Source organism: Mauremys reevesii, linkage group 3 (assembly GCF_016161935.1).
Source record: "Mauremys reevesii isolate NIE-2019 linkage group 3, ASM1616193v1, whole genome shotgun sequence".
NCBI classification, from domain to species: Eukaryota; Metazoa; Chordata; order Testudines; family Geoemydidae; genus Mauremys; species Mauremys reevesii.
The window spans coordinates 43,221,783-43,249,237 of record NC_052625.1 but is presented as its reverse complement, the minus strand read 5'-3'; the positions used below and the strand labels follow the sequence as shown (position 1 = coordinate 43,249,237).

At 39.6% G+C, this 27,455-nt stretch overlaps 1 protein-coding gene across 5 annotated transcripts in view; it reads right to left on the bottom strand.

Moving 5' to 3' along the window:
- Window positions 1–27,455, bottom strand: part of HHAT (hedgehog acyltransferase) — a 365,126-nt gene that overhangs the window by 130,651 nt on the left and 207,020 nt on the right. For all 5 annotated transcript variants that reach the window (XM_039528544.1, XM_039528543.1, XM_039528546.1 and 2 more), the window contains 2 exons: window positions 15,850–16,051; window positions 1,938–2,082 (listed from right to left, as the gene is read on the bottom strand). In XM_039528544.1, coding sequence (XP_039384478.1) covers window positions 1,938–2,082; window positions 15,850–16,051 — 347 coding nt within the window. The remainder of the gene's footprint in view (window positions 1–1,937; window positions 2,083–15,849; window positions 16,052–27,455) is intronic.

Below are 27,455 nucleotides of genomic sequence, written 5' to 3'. Positions count from 1 at the left end.
CTCAACACATGACATTTGTTCAGTAGCAGGAAGATGTGGGAACAGATAAAGAATGAAAGGTCAGCAAAATTGAAGACCACTTTCTGTTTTTGGTTTGTTATCCACCTTTGTCAGTGCAGTACAGTTTTTAGACGTGTTCTGTAATAGCAAATACTCATAGCCATGTGCATGATACCAGAATACGGACATGAAACACGTGACACTGAATTTCCTAACAGAAGTATGTGAGCTCTGTGAAGCAAAGTTTTTAGCTTCTTAAAAATAAAGATAATGTGATTAAATTAACATGGAAAACAAAGTTTTGAATTATTACACTAATTTGTTATTCCAAACCTAGGCACTCTGTAATAGAAGATAAAATATTTACTAATAATAAATAAAAAGAAACACAAAAGCCAACCTACAATCAATTCTATGTTATGACAGAAGCCTTCAGAAGATGAAAATACAATTTTGTGTAAACTGCTAAAGCCTTCTCATGAATAAGGGCATATTTTAGTTCCAAAGGATCTTTTATAAAACCTCTACAGCAAACTATAGACATGGATGAGCTTTCAGTAACTATTACTTGTAGGAACAGAAACCATAGTGTATATTAATATTCAGATAACAATAAATAATTCTTCTAGCAACTCTACCTTTTCCAATGTCTTTGTCGTATTTCCTTAGCTGTGCTTACATTGTTGTTTGCAGTGTTGTTGTAGCCGTGTGGGTCCCAGGATATCAGAAACACAAAGTGGTTGAGGTAATAAGCTTTTGAGCTACACAGGGCTGTTCTTCCGAGCTGAAGAAGAGCTCTGTGTAGCTTGAAAGCTTGTCTCTTTCACCAACAGAAGGTGGTCCGATAAAAGATATTACCTCATCCACCATGTCTCTGTAGTTGTACTTACACTGACCAAGAAAAACAACAAATAAACAAACCAAGAGTTGATCAGATAGTAAATGAACCCTTTCAACCTTTTCCTTGAAAATACTAAACAGCAAGGATGCAGTGCATTGTTGGCTTTACGAGTGCTGCCAAAATAATAAAAACTAAATAATGTTTCACTACATTTTAGTCTAAAATATTTTTGTTACCTATCTTCATGCAATTTGATTGTGTTTAAGTTTTGTGGATTGATTTCTTTTTTGGTTGCCTTTATAGAGAGACATTCACTGAACATCATATGACCCCTGAACAAGTTCACTCTGTTAAGATGATTCCTAAGTGGGCTCTTTGAACTAAGCTGGGCCCTAAGCTAAGGTAAAAGAAGGGCAGGAGAAAACAGCACAGGGAGAAGCCATTTTCTACAAGTTCCAGAGAAGCACGAGACAGCAGTGGGCTCACTGAGGAGCTTATGAGTGTAGGAACCTATGGGTACTTCCCTCACAAGACGAATCACCCCTTTATAAATATCAGCAGGACATCCATCCAGGCAGATCTACCACAAAGGCATTTGATTATCACTGCTCAGCTCTGACTGTATGGTAGTACTAGCTGGACACAGCGCCTTGATCTCACTTTGTTCATGGGGTTCCCTTCATAGAGAGCATGTACTGCATTGGATTTGGTGGGATAGTGTTTGTATTGATGTATGTGATGTGTTAATGTTAAAGTTGTGGGGGAGGGAGACTTCCAGCCTGGCCAAATGATCATGCCATGCCTATTTGTTCATTAGTGTCAATCCACTTCTAGGAAAGCCTGGCACCCGGACAGGGGAACGATCTCCTTCAACCTCTGATGGTAGAGGAGGACTGATACCCTAAGTGAAGGAAAACAACTATTAAACAATCCACTTATAGTTATTTAGATTCAGTGGGCCAGATTCTGATCTCCGTTACACTGTCAAGAGAATTACTTCAGCTTTTCACAGGAGTATTGAGATGACAATCTGACCTCTCAATCTCAAAGCAACATTTGAAAGCCTTATCACCTAGAGCATGTCAAAATAACTTACCTTCCACAAAAATCCTGTTCCAGTAGATTTTCCCAACTTGATTTCCTCCGAGAAACACTAGATTAGATAAAATCAACATTGAAGTGGAAACAGCTGCCAGGGCAGCATGAAGTCGACGACAAATGCTCGGTGAGAAAAAACGATCCTGACAAGAAACGAAAAGAAAGATAAGGTTAACACAGAGTTAACACTCCAAAAATACAGAGAAACTGTTGTTGCAATAACATTTTTACAACTCGCATTGGAAAATGCAACGTAATGATGGCAGATAAGCATTCAGATTCGAGATCAAATCCTGAAGTGCTTATACTCTGGCAAAACTTCCACTGAGCCGATTGGGAGTTGTGACTGAGTAACGAATTCAGGATTGGCCTTACAGCTTTAACCATTAGTTCAATGTAACAGATCATTTTTAGTTTTCACTATCTTCTTTGAGGCATTCTGCCTGTGAGTTGAGCAGCAAACACACCTTCTTATACGGCCAATGGTATTCAATAGGTTCTAATAGCCAATTGGTTTCAAAGGACTAAAGTGATTCTGTCCAAATATAAAGGATTTAAAGAGCCACTAACATTTTCGATTAGGTAATAGCAAGTTCACTTTTGATTAGTTAATAAGCATTCGCTGACAGATGCCTCAGTTAAACCAGAATTGTTTAGTACAATAAGTTCCCTTATAAAAACAACAAATATTTTGATTGGAAAATGAATTAAACTGTAGGTCGTGACATCACTGCTTATATTCATTTCAGAGGTGAACCTAGGTATTGTATAACTACTTACATTGGCAAGACAGTTTTCGCCATTGATCTTAATGCAGCAAATAAGTCAAGTTAACCACCACAATAACCTTGGAGCAGACTACGCACTGTAAATTAACACTGGCTGTACAATTTTAAAAAGTTTTGTCCTCCTTTAGGTTTCAGCCGGTAAAATGAATTACAAAGATAGCACTATGGTAAATCAGATTAAGAAAGCATACTGTATAGTTACAGTGTTGTATAAGGAACAACATATACTGTACACCACATTTTCAGGTTCCAAAAGTGTCTTTATTTAGGGACTCATCCTCTCAGAATCTGAATGCTTCTTGCAAAGTAGTGAACATTCCAATCTCCCATGGGAGTTAAGGAAACTAGCCAGGAAGGGTTCAGCCTCTCACAGCTATTCAGATCAAGTCAGGATGTCGTGGCAAAGGGTGCTGAGTATTTTATTACTGTAGCAACAATAAGAGCATTAATTTGTTTATCTGTAATAGCTGTACTGTACCAGAATTAGTGCTCAGACACCAGAAACATGGAACTTGTACAAAATGGTCCCACAAATTTTTACTAGGGAGTCAAGTAGACTGCTAGCTTTGTAAACATCAGAATAGACATCTGCAGATGACTGAAAACGAAGGCCCAAAATTTCAAATAAATATACAGGCCTAAAAATGTCATTACAATGTATTTCTGAACAGTAACTCTTTTGTAACCTGCATGTTTGCCAGTCTAACGTATATCAGCACTATTCAGCAAAGAAATGCTGGCATATAGTCAGCTGAAAAAAAAATGAGTCAACACACCCACACCCATAATAATGGAACAAAGAGATGCAGTGTGAAATGTACCCAGTAATAGTGAATCTCCCACACAACTCCAGGGAAAATATACACTGAACATAAAGGCTGGGATTTTCCTTTGAAAATCTGAGCCCAAAACGAAGTAATCACAGAGGGAAGTGTGTGGACTACAACAATAACCCCAATACTGTGAGTTACTTAATAAAATAATATTTTAGGGATGTTAACCAATAATAGAATCCCATTATTTAAATATTTTTGGATTTTTTTTACATTTTCAAATATATTGATTTCAATTACAACACAGAATACAAAGTGTACAGTGTTCGCTTTATATTATTATTTTTATTACAAATATTTGCACTGTAAAAAACAAAAGACAGTATTTTTCAATTTACTTAATACAAGTACTGGAATGCAATCTCTTTATCATGCAAGTTGAACTTACAAATATAGAATTATGTACAAAAATAACTGCATTCAAAAATAAAACAACGTAAAACTTTAGAGCCTACAAGTGCGCTCAGTCCTACTTCTTGTACAGCCAATCACTCAAACAAACACGTTTGTTTACATTTGCAGGAGATAATGCTGCCAGCTTCTTGTTTACAATGTCACCTAAAAGTGAGAACAGGCGTTTGCATGGCACTTTTGTAGCTGGTGTTGCAAGGTATTTACATGCTAGACATACTAAACATTTCTATGCCCCTTCATGCTTCGGCCACCATTCCAGAGGACATGCATCCAGGCTGATGATACTCGTTAAAAAAATAATGAGTTAATTAAATTTGTGAGTGAACTCCTTGGGGGAGAATTGTATGTCTCCTGCTCTATTTTACCTGCATTCTTCCATATACAGTATACAGTACAAGTCATGGACAGTCATGGCCGTGAATTGTTTACTGCCCATGACCTGTCCATGACTTTTACTAAAAATACCAGTGACTAAAACGTAGCCTTAACCATGACTCCTACATTATGCTCTCCCTTCCTTCCTCTCTCTATCACTCTGCCCTCCACCATCAAGGGTGAAAAAATGCCAGTGGCTCAACACTAGGGTGACCAGACAGCAAATGTGAAAAATCGGGACGGGGGTGGGGGGTAATAGGAGCCTATATAAGAAAAAGACCCAAAAATCGTGACTGTCCCAATAAAATTGGGACATCTTATCACCATACTCAACACTATACAGCAACCACAAACAATAGTTTAGCGCAGGAAACCAAGAAGTGTAAAACTGTAGGGAGACTTGAGATAGGCAAAATAACACCCAAATTAGAATTTGGCCAAGTCTTCCACCAGGGGCGGCTCTAGACATTTTGCCGCCCCAAGCACGGAGTGTCCACTGGTCCCGGGACCAGCGGACCCTCGGCAGGCAAGCCGCCGAAGGCAGCCTGCCTGCCGCCCTCCTGGCGCCGGCAGAGCACCCCCTGCAGCTTGCCGCCCCAGGCATGCGCTTGGAGCGCTGGTGCCTGGAGCCGCCCGTCTCCCACAAAAGTAATGATCAGGCCCAGTGCTGCCTAGTTTATGAGATCTGATAGTTTCACAACCCAAGGTAGCATGACTATAGCATGTATAACAGCCTCCCTTAATTAAAACAAACATACAATTATAGGTTTGAGTTTATTTATAAATAGAAATGGATTACCCTTACAGAAAGGAAAAATCAATATGTACTACAGACAACTTGTACTGTTTAAATGTGTGTCTTTGGTCATTTACAAGATATAAGAGCATTTTAGCACAGAAACAGTTGCTTCATTGAACTATTTGAGGGCTTTGCTGTAGCTAATTTTCATTATTCCGCTAGGAATTGATCCACAAATCAGTAAAGATTTTCTTGGAAGTGTTTGAACTTTCTACACATCGGTAACAAAGATAGAAAAATCAAACTGTTTTTTTAAATGTCTCATGTCATGCAGAAAAATCCAATTATGAAAGTACCCGAGCAGCTATTGTGTCCAAATTAACCCAGTGGAAGCTGTAATTTACCAATGAGAAAGGATTGAGGTGAGTCTTGATTAACAGCAATAATATTTGTGATTTAAATATTTATCATGCTGTTGATTGTTCTCAAGATCTGACAGTTTGTCTCCATGAAAGCTATTTCAAAAGCTCTTCTCTGTGCTGTTTCACTCTCTAGATGATCAATTCTACTGCTGCAAGAAAAATGCCAGCAGTTACTCTAAGTTCTGACTTCAGCTGTATAGTTTCTTTGGAAGCTGGTGTTCAGTTGTGGAATCTGAAATCCTCATCTCCCCTTTTTTCTGCTGCCAAGAAAAGTGTCATTTAATGAATTGTCTGGTGTTTAAGTTCCAAAAAATTGTGGACACTTGACCAAAAATCTTATATTGGCATCCATGCTCATTGGCCCCTTTCACTCATGGTCTGGAGTCTATAGCTGACTGCCTCTACATTTGATTTATTTATCTATTTTTCCAATCTGTAAAGATAAACCTATCATGGCCTCTAGGCATATACACAAAAAACTACAATCACACATCACTCAGATCCTCTGATGGGGCCCAGAAACACAAAGTGCAACATTGGAGAAGCGTGTGCAAATGTTGCTTTAAGCGACTTCTGCACTTGTCCTGATCCTCGGCAGTCTGTACTCCAGTACCTGGTGTAAATAAGTGCAGCCTAAACCTCCCTCTCAGCCAGTCACTGGGAAAGATGAACTACTACTGAACTCTGTTAGGTCCAGGTAATCTGAGGGCAGCAACTATTGCTAGATTTGGCTCAGCATAACTAGAGTTGCCAGGTGTCCAGTTTTCGGGCAGCGCCTGTGGACGGGGCAGCGCGCAGAGCCCTCACCCCCTCCTGCACCCCAACCCCTGTGCCAGCCCGGTGAAAATGAGCGAGTGAGTGAGGGTGGGAAGAGCGAGCAACTGGGGGGCGGGGTGGAGTGACCAGGGGCAGGGCCTCAGAGGAGGGATGGGGCAAGGGTGTTCGGTTTTGTGCAAGTAGAAAGTTGGCAATCCTGAGCATAACCGTCTCAATAATCTTCCCCTCAAAAGGAAGGCTTATAAAGACAAATGACTAACATCGCAATCCACCTAATTTAAAAGTCTGTGCTGGGAGAGGCTACAGCAAACTTCCATGTAAATCCAATATTGCTATTGAGATTGTTGAGGTGGTTAGAGTGCTTTAAACAAGGGCCTATCTCACAGGAATTAAATCTTGTCAATGTTTGGGGAGTCCTAATATGATTGAATTTACACCTTCATGCAGCACAACAGTCATTTCCCACACTTGTCTTTTGTTACATGGAACTGCCTTTCTGGAGACTCAACAATGCAGGAACAAGATAAGAAAAAATTGGGAGCTACAATAAATACTGAGTCTTACACATAACAGAGTATATATTATAGGACTGTCCACACAATTGAATAAGGCTCTAACATGCCAATACTAAGATGAGTGTGGTATAAATACATTGTGCTTGATTCACCATTGCTCTGCTGCAGTTTTACCTTCCTTTATCTTTTAACTGAGCTGAATGCTTAATTCATTTTTTTGGGAGAGATGACATCCATTTAGCTACCTTGTTCACTATCTGGTCTGCATGATTTTTTTTTCTGTCAGCCACCTTATCCAGGACAATTTTAAAGTGAGAGAAAGGCTTTGTACTTTTATTCAGAACGTATATTGCACTATTGCCTACGCTCCATGCATTGAGCAAAGAACTTTCATGGATGGGACACATAATCCCAGTTTGATCCTTCATTTTCAACCACCAAGATATGAAGGATAAGTGTGATTGTGATTTAAGATTGTTGAGTCTCTGGCATTTGAAGTTTATAAGGGATTTTAATAGAGGACTCGGGTTTGTAATCCAAATTATGTTGGAGTGGAACATTAAATGCATTCAGTGCTAATACTGACGACAGCCAGCTGACTCTCATTTCAGTTCGCCTTATTGTACATATGTACAGAATAAAATATTTTTGCAATGTGTCGTTGATATAAAGGTCATAAAAAGTTAGAAGGCAAAATACATGTGGGCTGTTTTGACTAATTCATCAGGATTATAGTTGCACAAGTGGTATGAGTATGTAACTGAAGATGAGACTTTGGAAAATCAAATTTCTAACTGTTGGACCATGTATTGAAATTTTCCTTTAACTAGTTGTCACCAGGGACCTTCTCTCTACCCACTATTATGACCAAAGGATATTGCCAAGAGCATGCTTACCTCTATAAGGCAGCAATATAAGCGATCCAGTTGTTCTGAGTAGGATTCTTGGGTTTTTCCCTTAAGAGATACACTTAGGAATGAGAGCTACCCTCCTCAAACCTCTTCCCCAGGCACTGCAATGATAATAGCTCTCAACAGTCTGAGGAGTAATACCTTGAAGTGTCTTCTAAATCTGGATTGTAGTTACTTGCCAAAAATAATGGCACTATATAAAACCAAGAAAATGGGTGAAGAGCTGAATGAGGATGGAGTGGATGGGATGTAGAGAAGGGAAATGACATATTTTGACTAATGGTTATTTTATTTATCTGCAGTTAAGAATACCAAAAATGGAGGCGAGGGCGTGACTGAGCAGCTGGAGGACCATATGGGATAAAGAAACGATTAGACATTTTGACAAAGCTTTACTAAACTATACAAATTCACGTAATTTTTAAAGTGAGCATAAAAATGAAAATTGGGTGGGTTTGAGGAGCTGGGCAACTTTTAAAAACACATCAATGTGTATCATCAAAGTAGAATGTTGACCAAACAGTGTCTGGAATGGTCTGGAAACAGAGAGAGTCCAGTGAGAGTGGATGACTCTCTTCTGAGGGGGAGGGAGGCACCTATCTGTTGGCCTGACATAGCATCCCAGGAGGTATGTTGCCTCCCAGGGGGCCGTATCTGAGCCATTAGGAAACAGGAGACAGTCTTGTCAAAAATCTCTGTGTAAGGATAAAAAACAAGGGTGATGTCATCGTAGGGGTCTATTACAGACCACCTAACCAGGAAGGTAAGCTTCCTGGATGAGGCTTTGTATAAACAACTAACAAAATCATCCAAAGCAACAGGACTTGGTGGCGATGGGGGACTTCAACCTCCCAGACATCTGTTGGGAAAATAACACAACATGGCACAGATTATCCAACAAGTTCTTGGAATGTATTGGAGATATTTTTTTTATTTCAGAAGCAGAGAAAGCCAGTAGGGGAGACGCTGTTCTAGATGTGATTTTGACAAAGAGGGAAGAACTAGTTGAGAATTTGAAAGTGGAAGACAGCTTGGGTGAAAGTGATAATGAAATGACAGAGTTCATGATTCTAAGGAATGGTAGGAGGGAAAACAGCACAATAAAGAAAATGGATTTCAAGAAGTCAGACTTTAGCAAACTCAGGTAGTTAGTAGGTAAGATCCCTTGGGAAGCAAGTCTAAGGCAAAAAACAACTGAAGACAGTTGGCAGTTTTCAAAGAGACATTATTAAGGGCACAAGAGCAAACTATCCCATTGCAAAGGAAATATAGGAAGTATGGGAAGAGACCACCCTGGCTTAACGAGGAAATCTTCAATGATATGAAACTCAAAAAGTGGAAACTAGGTCAAATTACAAAGGATGAACATAAACAACACAAGTATGTAGGGACAAAATTAGAAAGGCCACGGCACAAAACGAGATTAAACTAGCTAGAGACATAAAGGGTAACAAGAAAACAGTCTACAAATACATTAGAAGCAAGAGGAAGACCAAGGAAAGGATAGCCCCATTACTCAGTGAGGGAGAAAAAACAACAACAGAAAATGGCAGAAGTACTAAATCACTTTTTTGTTTCCATTTTCACCAGAAAGTTTAGCAGCAATTGCACATCTAATTTAATGAATGCCAGTAAAAATGAGGTAGGATAAGATGCAAAACTAGGGAAAGAACAAGTTAAAAATTACTTAGACAAGTTAGATGTTTTCAAGTCACCAGGGCCTGATGAAATGCATCCTAGAATACTCAAGGAGCTGACTGAGGAGATATCTGAGCCATCAATATCTAAGTAATACAACTTCAGCTACGTGAATAACAAAGCTGAAGTCGATGTACTTAGATCTACTCACCGCGGTGTCTTCACTGCAGTGAGTCGACTGCTGCCGCTCCCCCGTCAATTCCGTCTGCGCCTCTTGCGCTGGTGGAGTACAGGAGTCGATGGGAGAGCGCGCAGGGGGGGTCGATTTATCGTGTCTAGACTAGATGCGATAAATCAACCCCTGCTGGATCGATCGCTGCCCGCCGATCCGGCGGATAGTATAGACATACCCATAGTGCCCATCTATAAAAAGGGGAATAAAACCTGGGGAATTACAGACCAGTCATCTTAACTTCAGTGCAATCAATTAATTTGCAGACACCCAGAAGATAAGGTGATAATTAACAGTCAGCATGGATTTGTCAAGAACAAATGGTGTCAAACCAACCTAATAGCTTTCTTTAACAGGGTAACAAGCCTTGTGAATGGGGTGAAGCATTAGATGTGGTATATCTTGACTTTAGTAAAGCTTTTGAGACTGTCTTGCATTACCTTCTCATAAACAAACTAGGGAAATACAACCTAGATGGAGCTACTATAAGGTGGGTGCATAACTGGTTGGAAAACCATTCCCAGAGAGTAGTTATCACAGTTCACAGTCAAGCTGAAAGGGTATATCGAGTGGGATCTGCTACTGTTCACTTCTGGGACAACTGATGGAGTTTTAATTGATTTGTAAAGTCATATGGGTTCTGGCTATCCGAGAGTGCTTCTCTATCTCTCGCTCTCTCTCTCTCTCTGAGCCAATGGGATTGCTGTGGTCAGGTGGGCAGTCTTCCTTATGCTCCCATAGATTTGAAGGTCTGAGTACATCCTACATAGAGGGCTGTCAGCTCTGGACATCACTCCCTCATTTGGTCCTGCAGAATCCAAATGAGCTGATCTTTGGAATATGATGTACGGCCCATCCATTACTCAGGCTTTTGTCATCTCAGGAGATGACAACACTGGGATCTCAATAAATGGCATCCTGGAGTAAGAGTCTAAGTTATATGTTTTAAAACTACGTATGTTATTCTAACTCCGTACAGCTGCTCAGAGACAGAGAAAGGGGGTAAATCTTCCAACCCTACAGCTTAAGGAAATAAATAAATATAATAGGTTTCAGTCCAAATAAAAGGTCATCCATTATGCAGAAACTATTACTGGAAATAGCTTTCATTTAATAGAACCAATATGTTTCAAGTAAAATGTGCAAGTACATACATCATTCTGTCATTTAAAAGAGAAAGGTTAAGATACAGGCTCTTGACCCTCATACAGTAAGTGACAGAAAAATTTACATCCAATAAATGAAGTGATACATTTCCTGCATAATAAAGGTCATCAAAGATTAGTGTGTGCTGGAAACTAGCTAAGAATGTCTTAATGTACTGAAGAGGCATGTGCTCATTAAAGGCTTAATCCTCTGGGAGGTGCTGAGCACCCTCAATTACCTGGATAAAGCCCTAAAACGAGTGTGGGACCCATGTTGAGAGGATATAACTGAGGGTCTGGTGCTGGAGGGGGCATTATAGTTACTTTATAGTTACCTTATTTAATTTAGGTGAGTTACATTCCTAAGAATGAATTTTCCTTTCAAAAATCCATTGTTAACTATTTATAGCCACAGGATCCAGTCAATGGATGTCTTTCCATTGAGATTACTGGGTGCTGGATCTGACCGTTAGGCCCTGATCTAGCAAACAGTTAACAAATGTGCCTAACTTTACTTGCGTTATTAGTCCCATTGACTTTAACAGGACTATTCACATCAGTAAATTTACATATAGGAGCAAGTGTTTGTAGCATAAGGCCCAATCCTGCCAACATCTATGCACACGAGCAACTTAACTCATGCTTTTAATGGAAAACTTCCTGAGTAAAGTTATGCATGTCTACCTCTTTACAGGCTCAGGACATAAAAACTGACATCTTAATGTCTGCAGATTTCTATAGCTCCAAGGACAGGACTCAGAGATTGCAAAATACTTAAACAATTTAAATATTTAAACAAAATAAAAAAAACCCGGCTCTTAAATCTACTAAAATAAAGCTCTCTCCAAAGCTGAAAATATGAATGTCACTATTCTTGCCTCTGGTCCCCAGTACGGTAGGAGTTATTTTACTATGGAGGTAACAAGTGAAATTCATTTTTATAAAGAGAACCTCTGCTGTGCATTAAGACAATATGAAATATATGGAAATTATTACTATGAAACTGGCCCTATATGTGCAAAAAAGGATTACAAAATAACTCACCTCTTTTCTGAAATCACAAAGAAAGCTAGTGCTTTGACCACTGATGCCTTGTGTCAGAGTTATGGTACATTGAAATTGACTTATTCCATTTTACTGCAGTCATAAATGCAGATTTAAACACAAAACTTGGTGAAATATTTTAGACAAAAAGACTAAAAGCCTGTATAAAGGGATAGTGCCCGTCATTGTAAAATAGTGTTTAAAATAAATGGATGATTCCAATTTGATTCACTTCTGTGCTTAGTTCTTTAAGGGCAACATTTTTAGTTTTAGTTAATAAACCACAGGTTCATTAACTACAGTATTTTTTAAAAAATTCCATTCCATTTAATTTTAGTTTCTTTCCTAGCTTGAGACACACATCTTGCATTTTAATGCGGAAGAAACAGGAATGTAAATGTTATGGTTTCAATTAAGATTAAAAAAAATTAGCAAGAACCATTTAAACCCAGAAACGGCTGACAGCATCTCTTTACCTCTTTACATTATTATTATTATTTGTAATGGAATTTTTGGAAACTGTCCAAAAGCTATAGTAAAGAACATCAAGTAATAAGTTAGTTAAAATAATCATTTAATAGGGGGAGCCAACTTGTTATACCTTAAATAAATGCAAATGCATGGTTTCTTTTCTTACTCCAAATAGAGCAGACTAAATCACAGAATCCTTATTTAGTATCGACAGAAATTCTGCCATTGACTTCAAATGGAGCAGGACTGGGACCTTTCTCCATGTATCAGGGACTAATTTAGGATTGTGGGCTACAAAACTCTATTACTTTGTTGAGTCTAGTTTCTAGTGTCCCAAGCAATGGGACTCTGAAAGAAACAAGAGTTGCCAAAAGCCACTTTTTTTTTTTTTTTACACTCTAATAAAATGCCCTGGATACTGACCAGCTTTCTTTGCACAATATTTATTACTGTTTCAGCAGCTTTGAATGGAGAAATACAAGTGCTTTGATAAATGGATTAAAATATTATTGAGTTTCACTGTAGCTTCCTTTAGGGTATTTGTATTTTTCTATAAATGCTTTTTGATAACTTCATACAGCAATATTTCTCAGTGAATAAAAAAAAAAAGTACAGTTGGGAGACTGCCCTACAGCTGGATGCATAAAGCACAGCACTGTTAAGGAACTGAAAGAGAACTGACCGGTTTCAGATCAAACCTTTTTTTTAATTTTAATTAAGATCAGTTTCAACAAACTTTCGAGATGGTTTCTGTTCATGTAGTTTCACTCCCCTCAAATATTGCATCCAGGTTAATTTAAGCCCAAACGGTGGAGTAAAACCTCAAAGAAAAACCATCAGATTTCATTCAGAGCTGTGAAAACATGTTTTGGACCATGTTTTAATTTCAATATGTCCAGTTCACTCTGAATACAATGCAAATGTACTTTTGAAAACAAGAAATATAGGGCCTGATTCTCCTTATGCCTATATCTAATCAGCGCATGAGGAACAACAACATGCCAAAGAAGGGTCTCAGAATGCTTTAGATTACTTGCAAAAGAGGTACAAAGAAAAAGTGAGACAATCCCATGAAAAAATGCCAAAAGAGGTGATTTATGAACTCTCGGTATTATATCTATGCCAGTTCATTTTTCAGCAAACCACCACAAACATTCAAGTAGTGCTCCCTGTGTTTATTCAGAATCACATCTGCTTATCAGTGTCACAAAAATAACCTTTCACTTTTTACATCTATTAGCCCCCTGGAGAGTCAACACAGGGAGGGGATTAAAACATTCTAAGGCCAGAAAGGAGCACTATGATCACCTACTCTGGCCTCCTGCATAACCATAGGCCAGAGAACCTCCCCAAAATAATTCCCACAGCAGATCTTTTAGAAAAACATCCAATCTTGATTTAAAAATTGTCAGTGATGGAGAAGCCACCAAAACACTTGGTAAATTATTCCAATGATTAATTTACTCTCACTGTTAGAAAATGTATACCTTATTTCCAGTCTGAATTTGTCTAGCTTCAACTAGAGTTCCTGTTAAAATAAAATCTTTACACTGGTGTGCATCTCAGTTGCACTGCAAGTATTTATAATGCACACGTTTGAGCTAGGGGTACTGGTGCTGCTACATGAGTCAGTAAAAAAAAACCAACCCTTTCTATAAGTGTTGTTTTTAGAGATGTGTGCACGTTCATTGCACATTAGCTGTGCGGGCGCTGCATGCACAGTCACCAGACATTTTTCCTTCAATGATATCTATTGGGTCAGCACTATTATCCTGTGGTGCCACGTTCTCATGTGCTGGTATAAGGGGTCCCGCCGACCCTGAACTCCCTCAGTTCTTTCTTGCCAGTCAACTCCGACAGAAGGTTAGAAGGGTGGGTCGTGGAATGGACACGTGCAACACACATCTTGAACAACAACAAAGTTAGTAATTGTTTTTAATTCGAGTGCTTGCACATGTCCATTGCACATTAGGTGACTCCCAAGCAGTACCATGGGAGGTGGGATCAGGGTGCATGGACATGCTGACTGCAACACAGCTCGACCAAACTGGGCCTCATCTTTAGCTTGCGGGGTGATGGCATAGAGGGACGAAAATGTATGTACCGACAACCAAATTGCCACTTTGCAGATATCCTGGATCGGCACCTGGCCAGGAATACCATTGAGGAAGCTTGCACCCTCGTAAAATGGGCCATCACTGTAGCTGGTGGCGGGACCCCCACCTGCTCCTAGCATGTGTGGATGCACAATGTGATCCAGGATGAAATCCTCTGAGCTGAAATAGGAAAGCCCTTCATCCTGTCTGTTATTGCCACAAAGAACTGCGTGGTGTACGGAACGGTCTTGTGCTCTCAATGTAGAAAGCCAGTGTGTGGAGATGTTGCTCCTCCCCGCTCGCGCACAGTTTTGGGGTGGGGGGGAATAGCTTGATTACTGTGAAATTACAAAACCACCTTTGGGAGGAATGTAGGGTGAGGACGAAGCTGTACCTCATCCTTAAAGAAGACAGTGTACGGCGGTTCTTCTGACATAAGGGCTCTGATCTCTGAGACCCTCCTGCCTGAAGTGATAGCCATCAGAAAGACCATCTTCCAGGAAAAGTACAACAGGGGACATGTTGCCAGTGGCTCAAACTAGGGGCCTGTGTATTTTGACATGACCAGGTTTAAGTCCCACAGGGGAATGGGCTCCCGAATCTGTAGGTGTAGTTTTTCTAGGCTCTTGAGAAAACAAATGGTCATCTCATGTGAAAAATACCAATCACTCATCCACTGGGATGTGAAATGCCAAAATCGATGCCAGGTGTACTTTAACTGATGAAATTGCCAGGCCTTGTGGTTTCAGATGTAGCAAATACTCCAGAATGGTTTGCAGTGATGGGCAAGAGACCTTGCTGAGAAGACTACATGGAAAAATGTTTCCACTTGGCAAGGCATGAAGTTCTGGTAGAGAGCTTCCTGCTAGCTAGCAGAACTTGATGGACTTGTTCTGAACAGGCCAGCTCTTTGGGATTTAACCATGGAGCACCCAAACTGTCATGTGGAGAGTGTTGAGGTTTGGGCGGAGAATTCCACCCTGGTTCTGTGATATCAGGTCTGGGAGAAAAGAGAGTGGCATCGGAGTCGCTACTGAAGTCTTTAAGGACAAATTTGCTATCCTTACTCAACCTTTTGGTGCTATATGATTCCCAATACATCACACCAATGCATTTTACTATGGGAGGCTAACACAAACACACTTACTTCAAGAGATGTAACTAAATAAGACACATTCTTAATTTATAATGACTTTTAAATAGCATAAGGCAATCAAAATGACAGCCCAGAGTGAAATTAGAAATCAGGTAAGTTACCTCCTAATTTTGATGATATATAAACTTGGCCATTGTTTGCTCACATTACCATAGCATGGAACATGTCTGCATTACTGCTATCCCTCACAGCTTGGTTCGCTGACGTACTGCACATCTTTACTTATGCAGTATAGGCAGACTGGGGAAAATGCACCAACCATTGTATCCATTAAGTACTAAGTTTAACCTAGCTCTAAAAAAAATCCAAACTTGAATTTCAAATGAACATGAAGCACAAGGGGATTCAACTTACAATTAAGTCTCGAACAAGTGAAACAGAGAGTAGCCTCTTGACTCCATTTTCTGCAATTACTCCAAGCCAGTTAAGTGCTGCCCAGAACCAAAGGTAGTTATGGCCCCCGTGCCAATAGCTTACAAAAGAAAAAGTGATTGCTGTGGAAAACAACATCCCAAACACACTGCCATGGGATCCTCCCATTGGGATGTAGATGTACCTGCAGGGGAAATGATAAATAAGCAATGTTATTAAGACCTTATTAAAATCTTGGTAATGTATCTGCTGCAAAATAAATTTGATTTTAGAGCAGTGTTAGGACTCATTTGACTAATGACCCAATATTTTCTATTTTCAGAACTTGACAGTTTCTGCAAAGCAGCAGACAACTTCATGAAATGTTAACATACAAAATTTGTCAAGAAGATAGGTTTATGGCCAATGGAATTTTGCATTAAGTGAACACACTGACTAAATTCCACTCCCACTTGGCGTGGAAGGAAATCAACTTATGTAAGAAGGAAGTTCATATAACCAACCTCCCATGAATTTAGAATAATAAAGATTCTCTCAAAAGCAATAAAATGTTAAATACTTAACATCTTAAAACTAATTTGCTAATTTTTTACTTATACGTCTGATGATTTTTACACATACTTAATGGTTTTATGAATCAGTATTTCACAGAACTAACAGAAATTTTTGTTAGATATTTTTAAACAAAAAACAGCCTTCTCTCTATACAAAACTATAGTCTATCAATTTTTTGGCAACAAGTTCCGTGAATCTCTTTTCAAAACTTTGCATAGAAAATACTTAACCTTTTCTAGACAGCTCTAGTATTTAATCATGCCAAGGTACTCATCTTTTATGGTACCGCACAAAAATAAATAAATAAATATCCCCCCCCCCTTAAAAATTATATATATAATAGTAGTGTATATATATAGTTTTAAAATATCTAACGAGAGAGAGTTGGAACTTAGACATAGCCATTTTGACATTGTATTTCTGAGGAAGGAAGGAAGAAAGGAAATGGAAGAATTTTCCATTACTGAGGTCCATCAACTCCCATTGACTTTAGAGAAAGGTAAATCCCTCTATATGCCCCACTTTGAAGGATCAGGCACAAATATGAAAAGTCAGAGAGGACTCTCATCCAAGGAAGTTATGATTTCTGTTTGTGTATGTTAATGGCAAATATACATTATAGTAACTTTTTTTTTTTAAGATACCACTGGCAACTGAGTTTAGTCACCCTTCTTTCAGGGTGACGACATTCTGTACTATTCTATTTATATTCAGCAAATCAATCAATGGCACTTCTCCAGGGAAGTGTTGCTGTTTGTTTATCAAATTCTAGGCCCAGAGACATTACAATGTAAGTATTAATTTTAAAACTTATTAGGTAGATGAACGTAGCATTTTACGCTTAATCTCTGAAGTCATAAGCCCAATCAATGGATGAGAGCTAAGGTAAGTGATTGTAATGATTAAAGGTAATATAAATGAAAAAAAGTGATGCAATGATTTTCAAATGCTACCATCTTACTAGACATAATGTATTAACATTAATATATCTTTGTGCATATATGGAGCGCTCACTACAGAGAAAATCTTATTACATTTATATTGATTATTGCATTCAAACACTTTCATAACATGTTTATAAAATAAATAATGTATTTTCTGTCAATAGTCATACAACAGTTATATCTGTATATGGTGTTTGTCTATTATTTTCTGCTCTGGTTCTGCCTTTTCTTATTACATACAAATTGTAAATTGTATTTTTGAATAATATACATTTGTAATTAAATTGCCTCAGTATTTTGCCATACGTCTGTTGCAGGTCAAAGAGGCATGTATTTGGAATCTAAATAGAAAGATCCCCTGCGAGGCCTTTACTGAAACCCACTACAAAAGACAGCCACTCTCTGACTGTTTCAAACACTTCACGTGTCCACATCAAAATCATTACAAAACAAAGGATTACAAAAATAAGAGACAGAAGAAGAGTTTTTTCTTCTTACCCACACTTTCCAGGACAGACTGTCAGAACAGCTTGAGTGCCTTTTGGTCTCTCTCTCTTTTGTGATAAAGCTACTGTTTATATATTCCTTTTATTTCCCATCATGCCTTGCAGTTGGTTAGGATTGCTAATAATCGTTTCCTCTGTGGACTACTCTTCTGGTTTTCAGACATGGAATGTTGTAACCACCAACAGCCAGCCTCATCCAACAGGCTGGGAGAGAGAGGTGGCTCCAAGCCAGCCAGCTCAGAGAATGCCAGCTTCAGGCCCTAAAGCCAGCATCAGCAAAGTAGACCTCTCTGTAAATCCCTGTTTTGCCAAGACCACCTCTTTCCCTTCACAGATAGCATTCTCGTCCCACTGGGATTCTTACAGGCAAAGCTGAAGCAGGGTTTTACTGGCTCAAGAGGGTTGCCCTCAGAACTCAAAAAGGAACGTATACCCTCTTACACCAACTTATGGAAGTGTGACATTTATAACAAACCCAGAATTACAGACCAATAAGGAGCTCAAGGACCTGACTCACGTATTAAAGATCCAATTCTCTAAACACGGACATCAATGGAAGTCTCTTATTGACTTCACTGGGAGCTAGACTGGCCCTTAATGTCTAGATAATGATTAACATTTTCCATACAACAAAGTCTTCTTCCTGATATTCAAGCAGTATGGAAACTGTTTTACAATCTCTTGTGCTGAGCTCCTAATGCTACTGTTAGCACAAATAATATCTATTTTTGCCAAGGTGGATACTACCAGTAATAGGCTTAGAAATGCCAGTTTTAATTAAAAACTGACTTTTTCAATTTCAGATTGGTTTACATGGCCACAAATGGCTCACACCAGGTGAGTGTTCAGATTGCTGTGCTGAGAAAAATGGGCACAGTTTTCTGACTTTCAGTGTTTAATGCCAGCAGTTGGTTAATTAGCAGCATTAGTTTAAATTTTGTTTAGATAACTCCCCGGTTAATTTTCAGAGTCGAGTGACGTTTTAGCTCTATAATTCCCACGCACTGATTAAAGTGGGAGTCATGTGGCTAAAGCTTTGCATGCAGCTTTCAATATTACTCTTAAAAATACTGTGTGTCACCCTTGCACATTGCGTGTGAACCAAAAACTGCCTCTATATTTAGTAGCATTTAACCTGTCACTACAGAGCTGCACGGTGCCTACCTATGTGTGGGGACTGGGAAGAGAGGACAGAGCCTCCTCCTTCTCTAGCAATCGTAAACAAGAGTAAGAAAAGTGCTGACAAAGCACTTTCTGACTTCTAGTCAACATTCCTGGTAGTAACCCACTGACTTCCAGGTAGGCTGCATGACAAGGCCTCTACCCTGGCATTTTTAAGCAGCTCTTACAGCAGGCTATACATGCTGCTGGTTGCTGTAGGACTCCTTCCAAGCTGCCTCTGCCATTTTGTCTGCCTCTCTTTTATGCAGGCTAAATAGCTTATGTAACCTCCTCTAAATGCTAAAGAATTAGGCCTTAGTTTGTTCAGATAATGAAAAACATGTACATACTTCATCGTACAGCATGCATAAATTACACTAGAACTATGTATTTGTATTTACACTTCACAATGAATGGTCCTGTTTGCACATTAGGTCATTCAGATAGGTCATCTCATTGGCCAGACTTGGGGGCTCTACTCCAGCTATTTTGTGCAGCTTTGATGAGGATAGTGGTGGCTTGTAAAACAGATAACACTATAAAAGTGCTTTTTCATTACCAAAAGTACTTTGCTTATTCGTAAGCATAGTGACTATTAAGATAGTTTCTTAATCTTTCTCTACATGTTTAGGTCAGTATCTATTTACTATTAAAAAACAATCTTTATCATAGACAATAAAATGTAAGGAGGAGTAAGCCAGTGAATGATTGTGACTAGTGTAGAGACAGAGACATGTTAGCTTCAGCCTGTGAACTAATAGCAATTGATAAGGAAATCAATTTACATCTAAGTTGTGAAAAAAGTTAAACAAAAGTGAAAGAGAAAAAGTAACTGGCCAATAACTTACATTACATTTACTCCAGCCTAAAAGTGGATACAAGAGGTTCCTGGAGTGAAATCCAATACAATGCCAGTGCAGTGCAGGAAGATAAAAAGCTACATGTGCAAAGTAATTTAAAAAATAGAAGGAGAACCTAGGGCCACCTTCTCTGTGCACCTAAATTTCCTGTAGACTTGAATTTTGGGCATAAAAAGAATGCAGGATCAGACCACCAGAATTTAATTGCCTGCTTTGTGTCTTCAGTTCTATGACAGATGCTCGTTTTCCCATGTTATCACTTTTTCATAGCTCTTCCACAGACTAGAAACTTGGCCTTAGGTCAAACTCAGTTGAGGAGAGTTTGATATTAGCAAGCATACCCTAGCTATATCATATCTCACCTTTTCTCAGTATCTAAACTTCCTTGTAGGATAGCATGCAATCTTTGCATTCAACGTAGCAGCTGGTGCTGAGCTGAATTTTAGAATTCAGTGTTAGGTCTCATAAAATGGATACATCTGAAACTTGTACAAGAGGTATTGGAAAGCTTAAAAAAAGAAAGGAAGAGGAGACAGTTTGGACAGTACTTCAGAGAATTGTAAAATAAGATGCTAGACTCTTCAGTTTACTAACCATTAAGATTTCTGAGAAAGATATAATTGTTGCAATTTTCATGAATAAAAAGTAATTGTTTATTTTTATTGTTGTTTTTCCTTACTTCCTCTTTAGGCTCTTGCCGTACAGCAATTTTATGTTCTAAGGATGTGGTTTTATTCACTTTTAACCTGTCTTCCATTCTGACCAATGTTTCTTGCTTACTAAAATCTTTTCAATAGCCCTTCTTGATATCTAACCACAAAATAGAAGGGGCCAATGATGGTTGTTTAGGAGATGCTACTGACCAACTACAGGAAGTTGACCATCACTTCTGGCTTTGAGATCAGGAATTCTGAGTCCAATTCCACACACCTGTATTAATTTTTATTCCAGAGCAGCAATGTAAATGTATCAGTACCTGTTCATATACGTCTACGTGCATGTGTGTGTACACGCCTGTGTTTATACATGCATACATACCAATGTACTGCAGCATGTCGGCCTTCTGTTTTACCGCGCTAAAAACTAAAGTGGTACAATATTGGATGTCATTCTATGTTGAAGTACTGTACCATAGGAATAATATCACAGCACCAGATTGTATTACTTTACTTTCTATAAATGTTAATTTTACCCTAATATCCAAATATATTAATTAAAAGGTTAACACTTGCCAACAATTATCACATAGTGCCTATAATTATTTCCTATTCTAAGAAGAGGAGTAACTGTGGCAGCTCAGAAACCACTGTTTCGTGACTATTAGCCAATATTAACTTTTTAATATTAGCCACTGCACTCCCAGGTCTATATGACAAATCAATGTGGCTCAGAACACTTTCCAGACAGGATTTCTTAATGGTTTGTAACTGGAGTAGCTGTTTACCATATGTATGCAAGGAGAAGGATGCAGACACATCTTAAAGATTTGGTGTTAATATGTTGCAGCATTACTAAAACTGAACAATAGGGTCTACAATTTTGTGGGCGATTAAACGTCTTGCTGACCCAAAGTGGGTAAATAGTGGCAAAAGATCTTCACCTAAAATTGTTGATGAAAAGAAGAAAAGTTGGGAGTCACAGCAACCAGATGGGAGAATGATAGTTGGCCATGCCCCCTTTGGATATTTTAGAAAGTGTTGTACAGTGCCATATTTGGGATACTTGAGGCCCAGAGATCTTATCACAAATACAACACTTTTGTCTTTACACTCTGAGGCACTGTTTGGTACATCCAAGCTGCAAACAGATCAATGAGGATGTCAGGCTACCTCCATTGGATTGGTGAAATCCTGAAGTGTAAATATTCAGATGCCTCCTACAATCTCCTATTGGCCCCCTTTTATTTTTTTTTAAAGTTTCCTGTTCCTCTTCTAAAAACTCTCCAATCTTAGCAGCAAAGAGTCCTGTGGCACCTTATAGACTAACAGACGTATTGGAGCGTGAGCTTTCGTGGGTGAATACCCACTTCGGATGCATCCAACGAAGTGGGCATTCACCCACGAAAGCTCACGCTCCAATACATCTGTTAGTCTACAAGGTGCCACAGGACTCTTTGTTGCTTTTACAGATCCAGACTAACACAGTTACCCCTCTGAGGGTATGTCTACACTACGGGATTATTCCGATTTTACAGAAACTGGTTTTTTAAAACAGATTGTATAAAGTCGAGTGCACGCAGCCACACTAAGCACATTAAATCGGCGGTGTGCATCCATGTACCGAGGCTAAAGTCGATTTCCGGAGCATTGCACTGTGGGTAGTTATCCCATAGTTCCCGCAGTCACCCCCGCCCATTGGAATTCTGGGTTGAGATCACAATGCATGATGGAGCAAAAACAGTGTAGCGGGTGATTCTGGGTAAATGTCGTCACTCAATCCTTCCTCCGTGAAAGCAACGGCAGACAATCATTTCGCGCCCTTTTGCTCTGGATTGCCCTGGCAGACGCCATAGCATGGTAACCATGGAGCCCGTTTAGCCTTTTTTCACTGTCACCGTATGTGTACTGGATGCTGCTGACAGACGCGGTACTGCAGTGCTACACAGCAGCATTCATTTGCCTTTGCAAGGTAGCAGAGATGGTTACCAGCACTATTGCACCGTCTGCTGCTTTGCAAATTGGTGATGACGGTTACCAGCCCTATTGTACCGTCTGCTGCTGTCATGGGTGCTCCTGGCTGGCCTCGCTGAGGTCAGCCGGGGGAGCATGGACAAAAAATGATAATGACTTCCCAGGTCATTCCCTTCTTTATGTTTTGTCTAAAAATAGAGTCAGTCCTGCCAAGAACATGGGGCAAGTCTACTAGAGAGCACAGCTGATCCGGTCAGAGCCCCAGATATCCCACAGAAATGATGAGCTACATGCCATTCTAGGAGGTGCCCCTGCAACAACCCCACCCGTTGCTTCCCTCCACCCACACCCTTCCTGGGCTACCATGGCAGTTATCCCCCCATTTGTGTGATGAAGTAATAAAGAATTCAGGAATAAGAAAAACACTGACTTTTTAGTGAGATAAAATGAGGGGGAGGCAGCCTCCAGCTGCTATGATATTCCAGGCAGGACAGAATCTCCATTACTCATTAAAGGGTGGGGGGGAGAGGAGAACAGCCTCCCGCTGCAATGATAGTCCAGAATCTCCATTAGACATGAAGGGTGGGGGAAGAGGAGCTCAGCCTCCAGCTGCTATGATGAGGACGGTTACCAGCCCTATTGCATCATCTGCCAGGACTGAATCTCCAGGAGACAAAGCTTAAAGAAGGGAATGACTGGGAGTCATTCCCATTTTTGCCCAGGTGCCCCCGGCCGACCTTACCGAGGCCAGCCAGGAGCACTCACAGGATGATGATGAGGACGGCTATCAGTCATATTGTACCGTACCGTCTGCCACCGGGGAGGGAAGGGGAGGGGAAGGGAGATGATGCTGTTGTTTAGCGCTGCAGCACCCTGTCTACCAGCAGCATCCAGTAGACATACGGTGACATTGAAAAGAGGCAAGAAACCATTTTCCCCCTTTTCTTTGAGGGGGACAAGGGGGGGTAAATTGATGACATATTCCCTGAACTACTGGCGACAATGTTTTTGACCCTTCAGACATTGGGAGCTCAGCCAAGAATGCAAATGCTTTTCGGAGACTGCAGGAACTGTGGGATAGCTGGAGTCCTCAGTCTACCCTCCCTCCTCCCATGAGCGTCCATTTGATTCTTTGGCTTTCCGTTACGCTTGTCACGCTGCACTGTGTTGAGTCCCTGCTGTGGCCTCTGTCTATCATAGCCTGGAGATTTTTTCAAATGCTTTAGCATTTTGTCTTCTGGAACGGAGCTCTGATAGAACAGATTTGTCTCCCCATACAGCGATCAGATCCAGTATCTCCTGTACGGTCCATGCTGGAGCTCTTTTTGGATTTGGGACTGCATGGCCACACGTGCTGATCAGCGCTCCACGCTGGGCAAACAGGAAATGAAATTCAAAAGTTTGCGGGGCTTTTCCTGTCTACCTGGCCAGTGCATCCGAGTTCAGATCGCTTTCCAGAGCGGTCACAATGGTGCACTGTGGGATACCACCCGGAGGCCAATACCGTCGAATTGCAGCCACACTAACCCTAATCCGACATGGCAATATCGATTTCAGCGCTACTCCCCTCATTGGGGAGGAGTACAGAAATCGGTTTTAAGAGCCCTTTATATCGATATAAAGGGCTTCGTTGTGTGGATGGGTGCAGGGTTAAATTGGTTTAACGCTGCTAAATTCGGTATAAATGCGTAGTGTAGACCAGGCCTGATACTCTCCAATCTTAAGCAGTTTTGAAAAACTGAACTGTATGATACCATCACAACATGATAGGCTAAAAGAGTAAGCATCCGTGTCCAATGTGAAGGAGAACCTGCAGGAGGATATCAGAACATGTCAGCCAGGGTTAAGAAGCTACAATGTACTGGTGTATGACTGATCAGTCAACAGAGTGTATCCTACCTGCAGCTCACGTATGAAGCAAGTATCAGAAGTTTTTCTTTATCTATTTTTTCTCCTCATTATGCCTTCTGATCATGTAAGAGCAAGGAAAAATCTTACCAAAAATAACAGAACCAAAACTCAGGCAAGCTGTGCATTTATCAATAAAACAAAGTTGCAAGAGCAAATTGCAAAACAGAACTATAACAGAAGAGAAAATGCAAGATAAATGTAATACAATGTAAATGTACTCAGTACAGCCACCACAATGTCTCTTTAAAAACTACCATACAGCCAGCCTTCCCATCCTACATCTCCAGCCACCATATACTGCAATAGCTATGCTCCTGACAGCCATCAAGAAGCTATCTCACAGAGCCCATGGTACCCACTGACTTCCTGCTTCAATTGAGAAAGTCAGGCTGTGAAACAGGAAGTAAGAGGCCAAGTGCTGGTTCTGCAATAGTTCAAACAACCTGCAGCAACCCTATGGGCTGCAAAACAATCCTTGGTGGATGCTATATGATTAGCAAACACTCTACTTGCCAGCCAAAGGTCCCATTAGCAACACATGCAGAGAACTGGGCTGGCATGGAAAAGCAGAAAGCTTTCCCTTGTGTTTTTCTCACTGGCAAGCCACATTCTGACCAAAGGGCCAAGGAATTACTATTCGAAGTTGAAAATAAGCATGTTAGAACACGGACAAAAGCTACTTAAGCAACTGGATTAGATTGTTCAGAAGCATTTTACTTTCTCAAAACAGCAGAAACTTCCAGTTTTTTTGTGTGGACTTTATACCGGTACTTTGCTCATTACACGCCATGTTACTTTTAGAGACCACGATATAATTGTATAGTTGTCTCAACAAGAAACTGGGCACCCCTCTTTTAGTACAAGCCTGAACAACTTAAGTCAGCTTATCTACAACAGGCAAGCTGCTCCATTTACACAGGATATCATAATTTTAACTCACTAGGCGAACATTAGTGAATTAGATAAAATATGTAAATGTTACCCTTCAAATCCCTGCAGTAACACAAACACAAACATAATTACTGAGGTATTTAAACGTGACATTTATTTATGGAGAAAAACTTTCAAAACCAATACTCATTTCTTTAGTTTGTTATAAGTGGCAATATAAAAAAAATAAAGACACCACATTAATAAACTCATCATCTTAGAATACCTCTTGCTTCTTTCAAGCACTGTTTAACAACGATATCTTTACTGTAAACAAATTTTGTTTGGATGACTCCAGGAATAGTTATGAAGAACATTTTCAACTCCTACAGGACACTTACCTGGTTTTAACCTTATAGGCCCCAGTTCAGTAATCTATCCCTATTCAGCACAGCACTTAAGTAGGTGCTTAATTTTAGTCATGTGTTTAACTCTCATTGACTTCAATGGGACTGAAACGTGCCTAAAGTTAAGTATGTGCTTAAGTGATGTGCTGAACAGGCATGGGCTTCAACTCATGCTTAAACGCTTTTCTGAATTGGGGCCATACATCAAGACATACAGGGCATGTACTTGTCCAGGATTTTACTCAAATGCAGGCCTTGGAATGTACTTACTACAGTTCAATGAATAGTAGAAAATGTTATTTGTGAATCTTTGTTTGAAACTGAAAATGTATTTTGATTAAACCTTATTTGCAAACCTCTCATTTGCTGCCTGTGAACATTTCAATACTTGAGCTTTACTTGCAAGAAGTTCATTTTAAACTTGAATGCTCGACTCTTTAGCACAAGTGAATTTTGAAATGTACGTTTGAATGCTGAATTGGCCATTATGAACTGTGCATTTTATTAATTATTGTTTATAATGAAGGAGCACTTAGACGCCTCCACCAAGTCAGTGCCCATTGAGCTAAGCACTACACAAATTAACAACAAATGACAATCCTTGACTCAAAAAGTTTACAATCAAATCTAGAGTCTAAAATTCAACATCTCTTGGCAGTTACATAAGCCATAGGATACTGTTTCTTTTCCTTAACTGGATAACTTATATAATGAACCAATGCAATAAACCTCACAGTTAGCATTCTGACAATCATTTACAGAAATCATCCAATGAGATAAGATAAACAAAACTGTGAATTGTAATTATCTTCAATTTGAGAATGATTGTCAAAGGTTTATTGATGAAAAAAGTAATTAATTTTGAATAATGAATACTGCACATTTGAGAATTTCGTGATCCGTTCACAGATAATCTGCAAACAGAAAGAAAGGCAAAATTTGCTGAATAATTTGTTGTGAATTATTTGCTAAGCTCTAGCCCAGATACTTCATCTACAGGCTGCTATCCACCACCAAAGATATTATCAGAAAAGCTTTTGGTTGCTGTGGAGAGTCACAAAGCATATGTTCTATATTTGGGGAAGATTTTATTTGATGCTATTGTGATCTATGTGAACTGTTCCCATATACTTCAGTGATGTTTGCAATAAGCACAAGAATAGCTTAGATTTTGTAAAAGCTGTCAGCAGCCATTTGGAAATGCACTGTTTTCGGGTTGCATTATGCTTTGAGAACCTGACCCTTATGATCAGTGAATGTTCTTCAGTAACAACTTTGGGTCCCTAATGCTCAAAGCGAGCACGAACAGCTCTAACAATGAGGAGTCTTGTGGCACCTAAGAGACTGATAGCATTGTTTTCTTTTGCCTTTTGCACTAGACAGCTAAGATTCTTAGCATCTCAAATGTGAAGATGGCAAAAAAAGAGAACAGTGTCGGAATGTATCGCTCTTCCTGAGGTCTATCAGCATGTTTGATGGACTCCTTGAGTAACCTTGCAGAGTCATGACATGATTAGTCATGGAGCTAATAAATGTGATTTGTTTCACATACCACATTGCAGAACTGATTCTTCCAAACCAAATCCCCTGGAACATTAGGCATTCAGTAACCGTACAACATTATTTGTACTTGCAATTGCTGCTACTCCTCATTTTTCTTCTTTGTTTATAAAGAGCATTTGCTTTTCCCACATAGCTTAAAACAAGAAAACAACAGCTTGTACCAACAAAAACAAAACTCTAA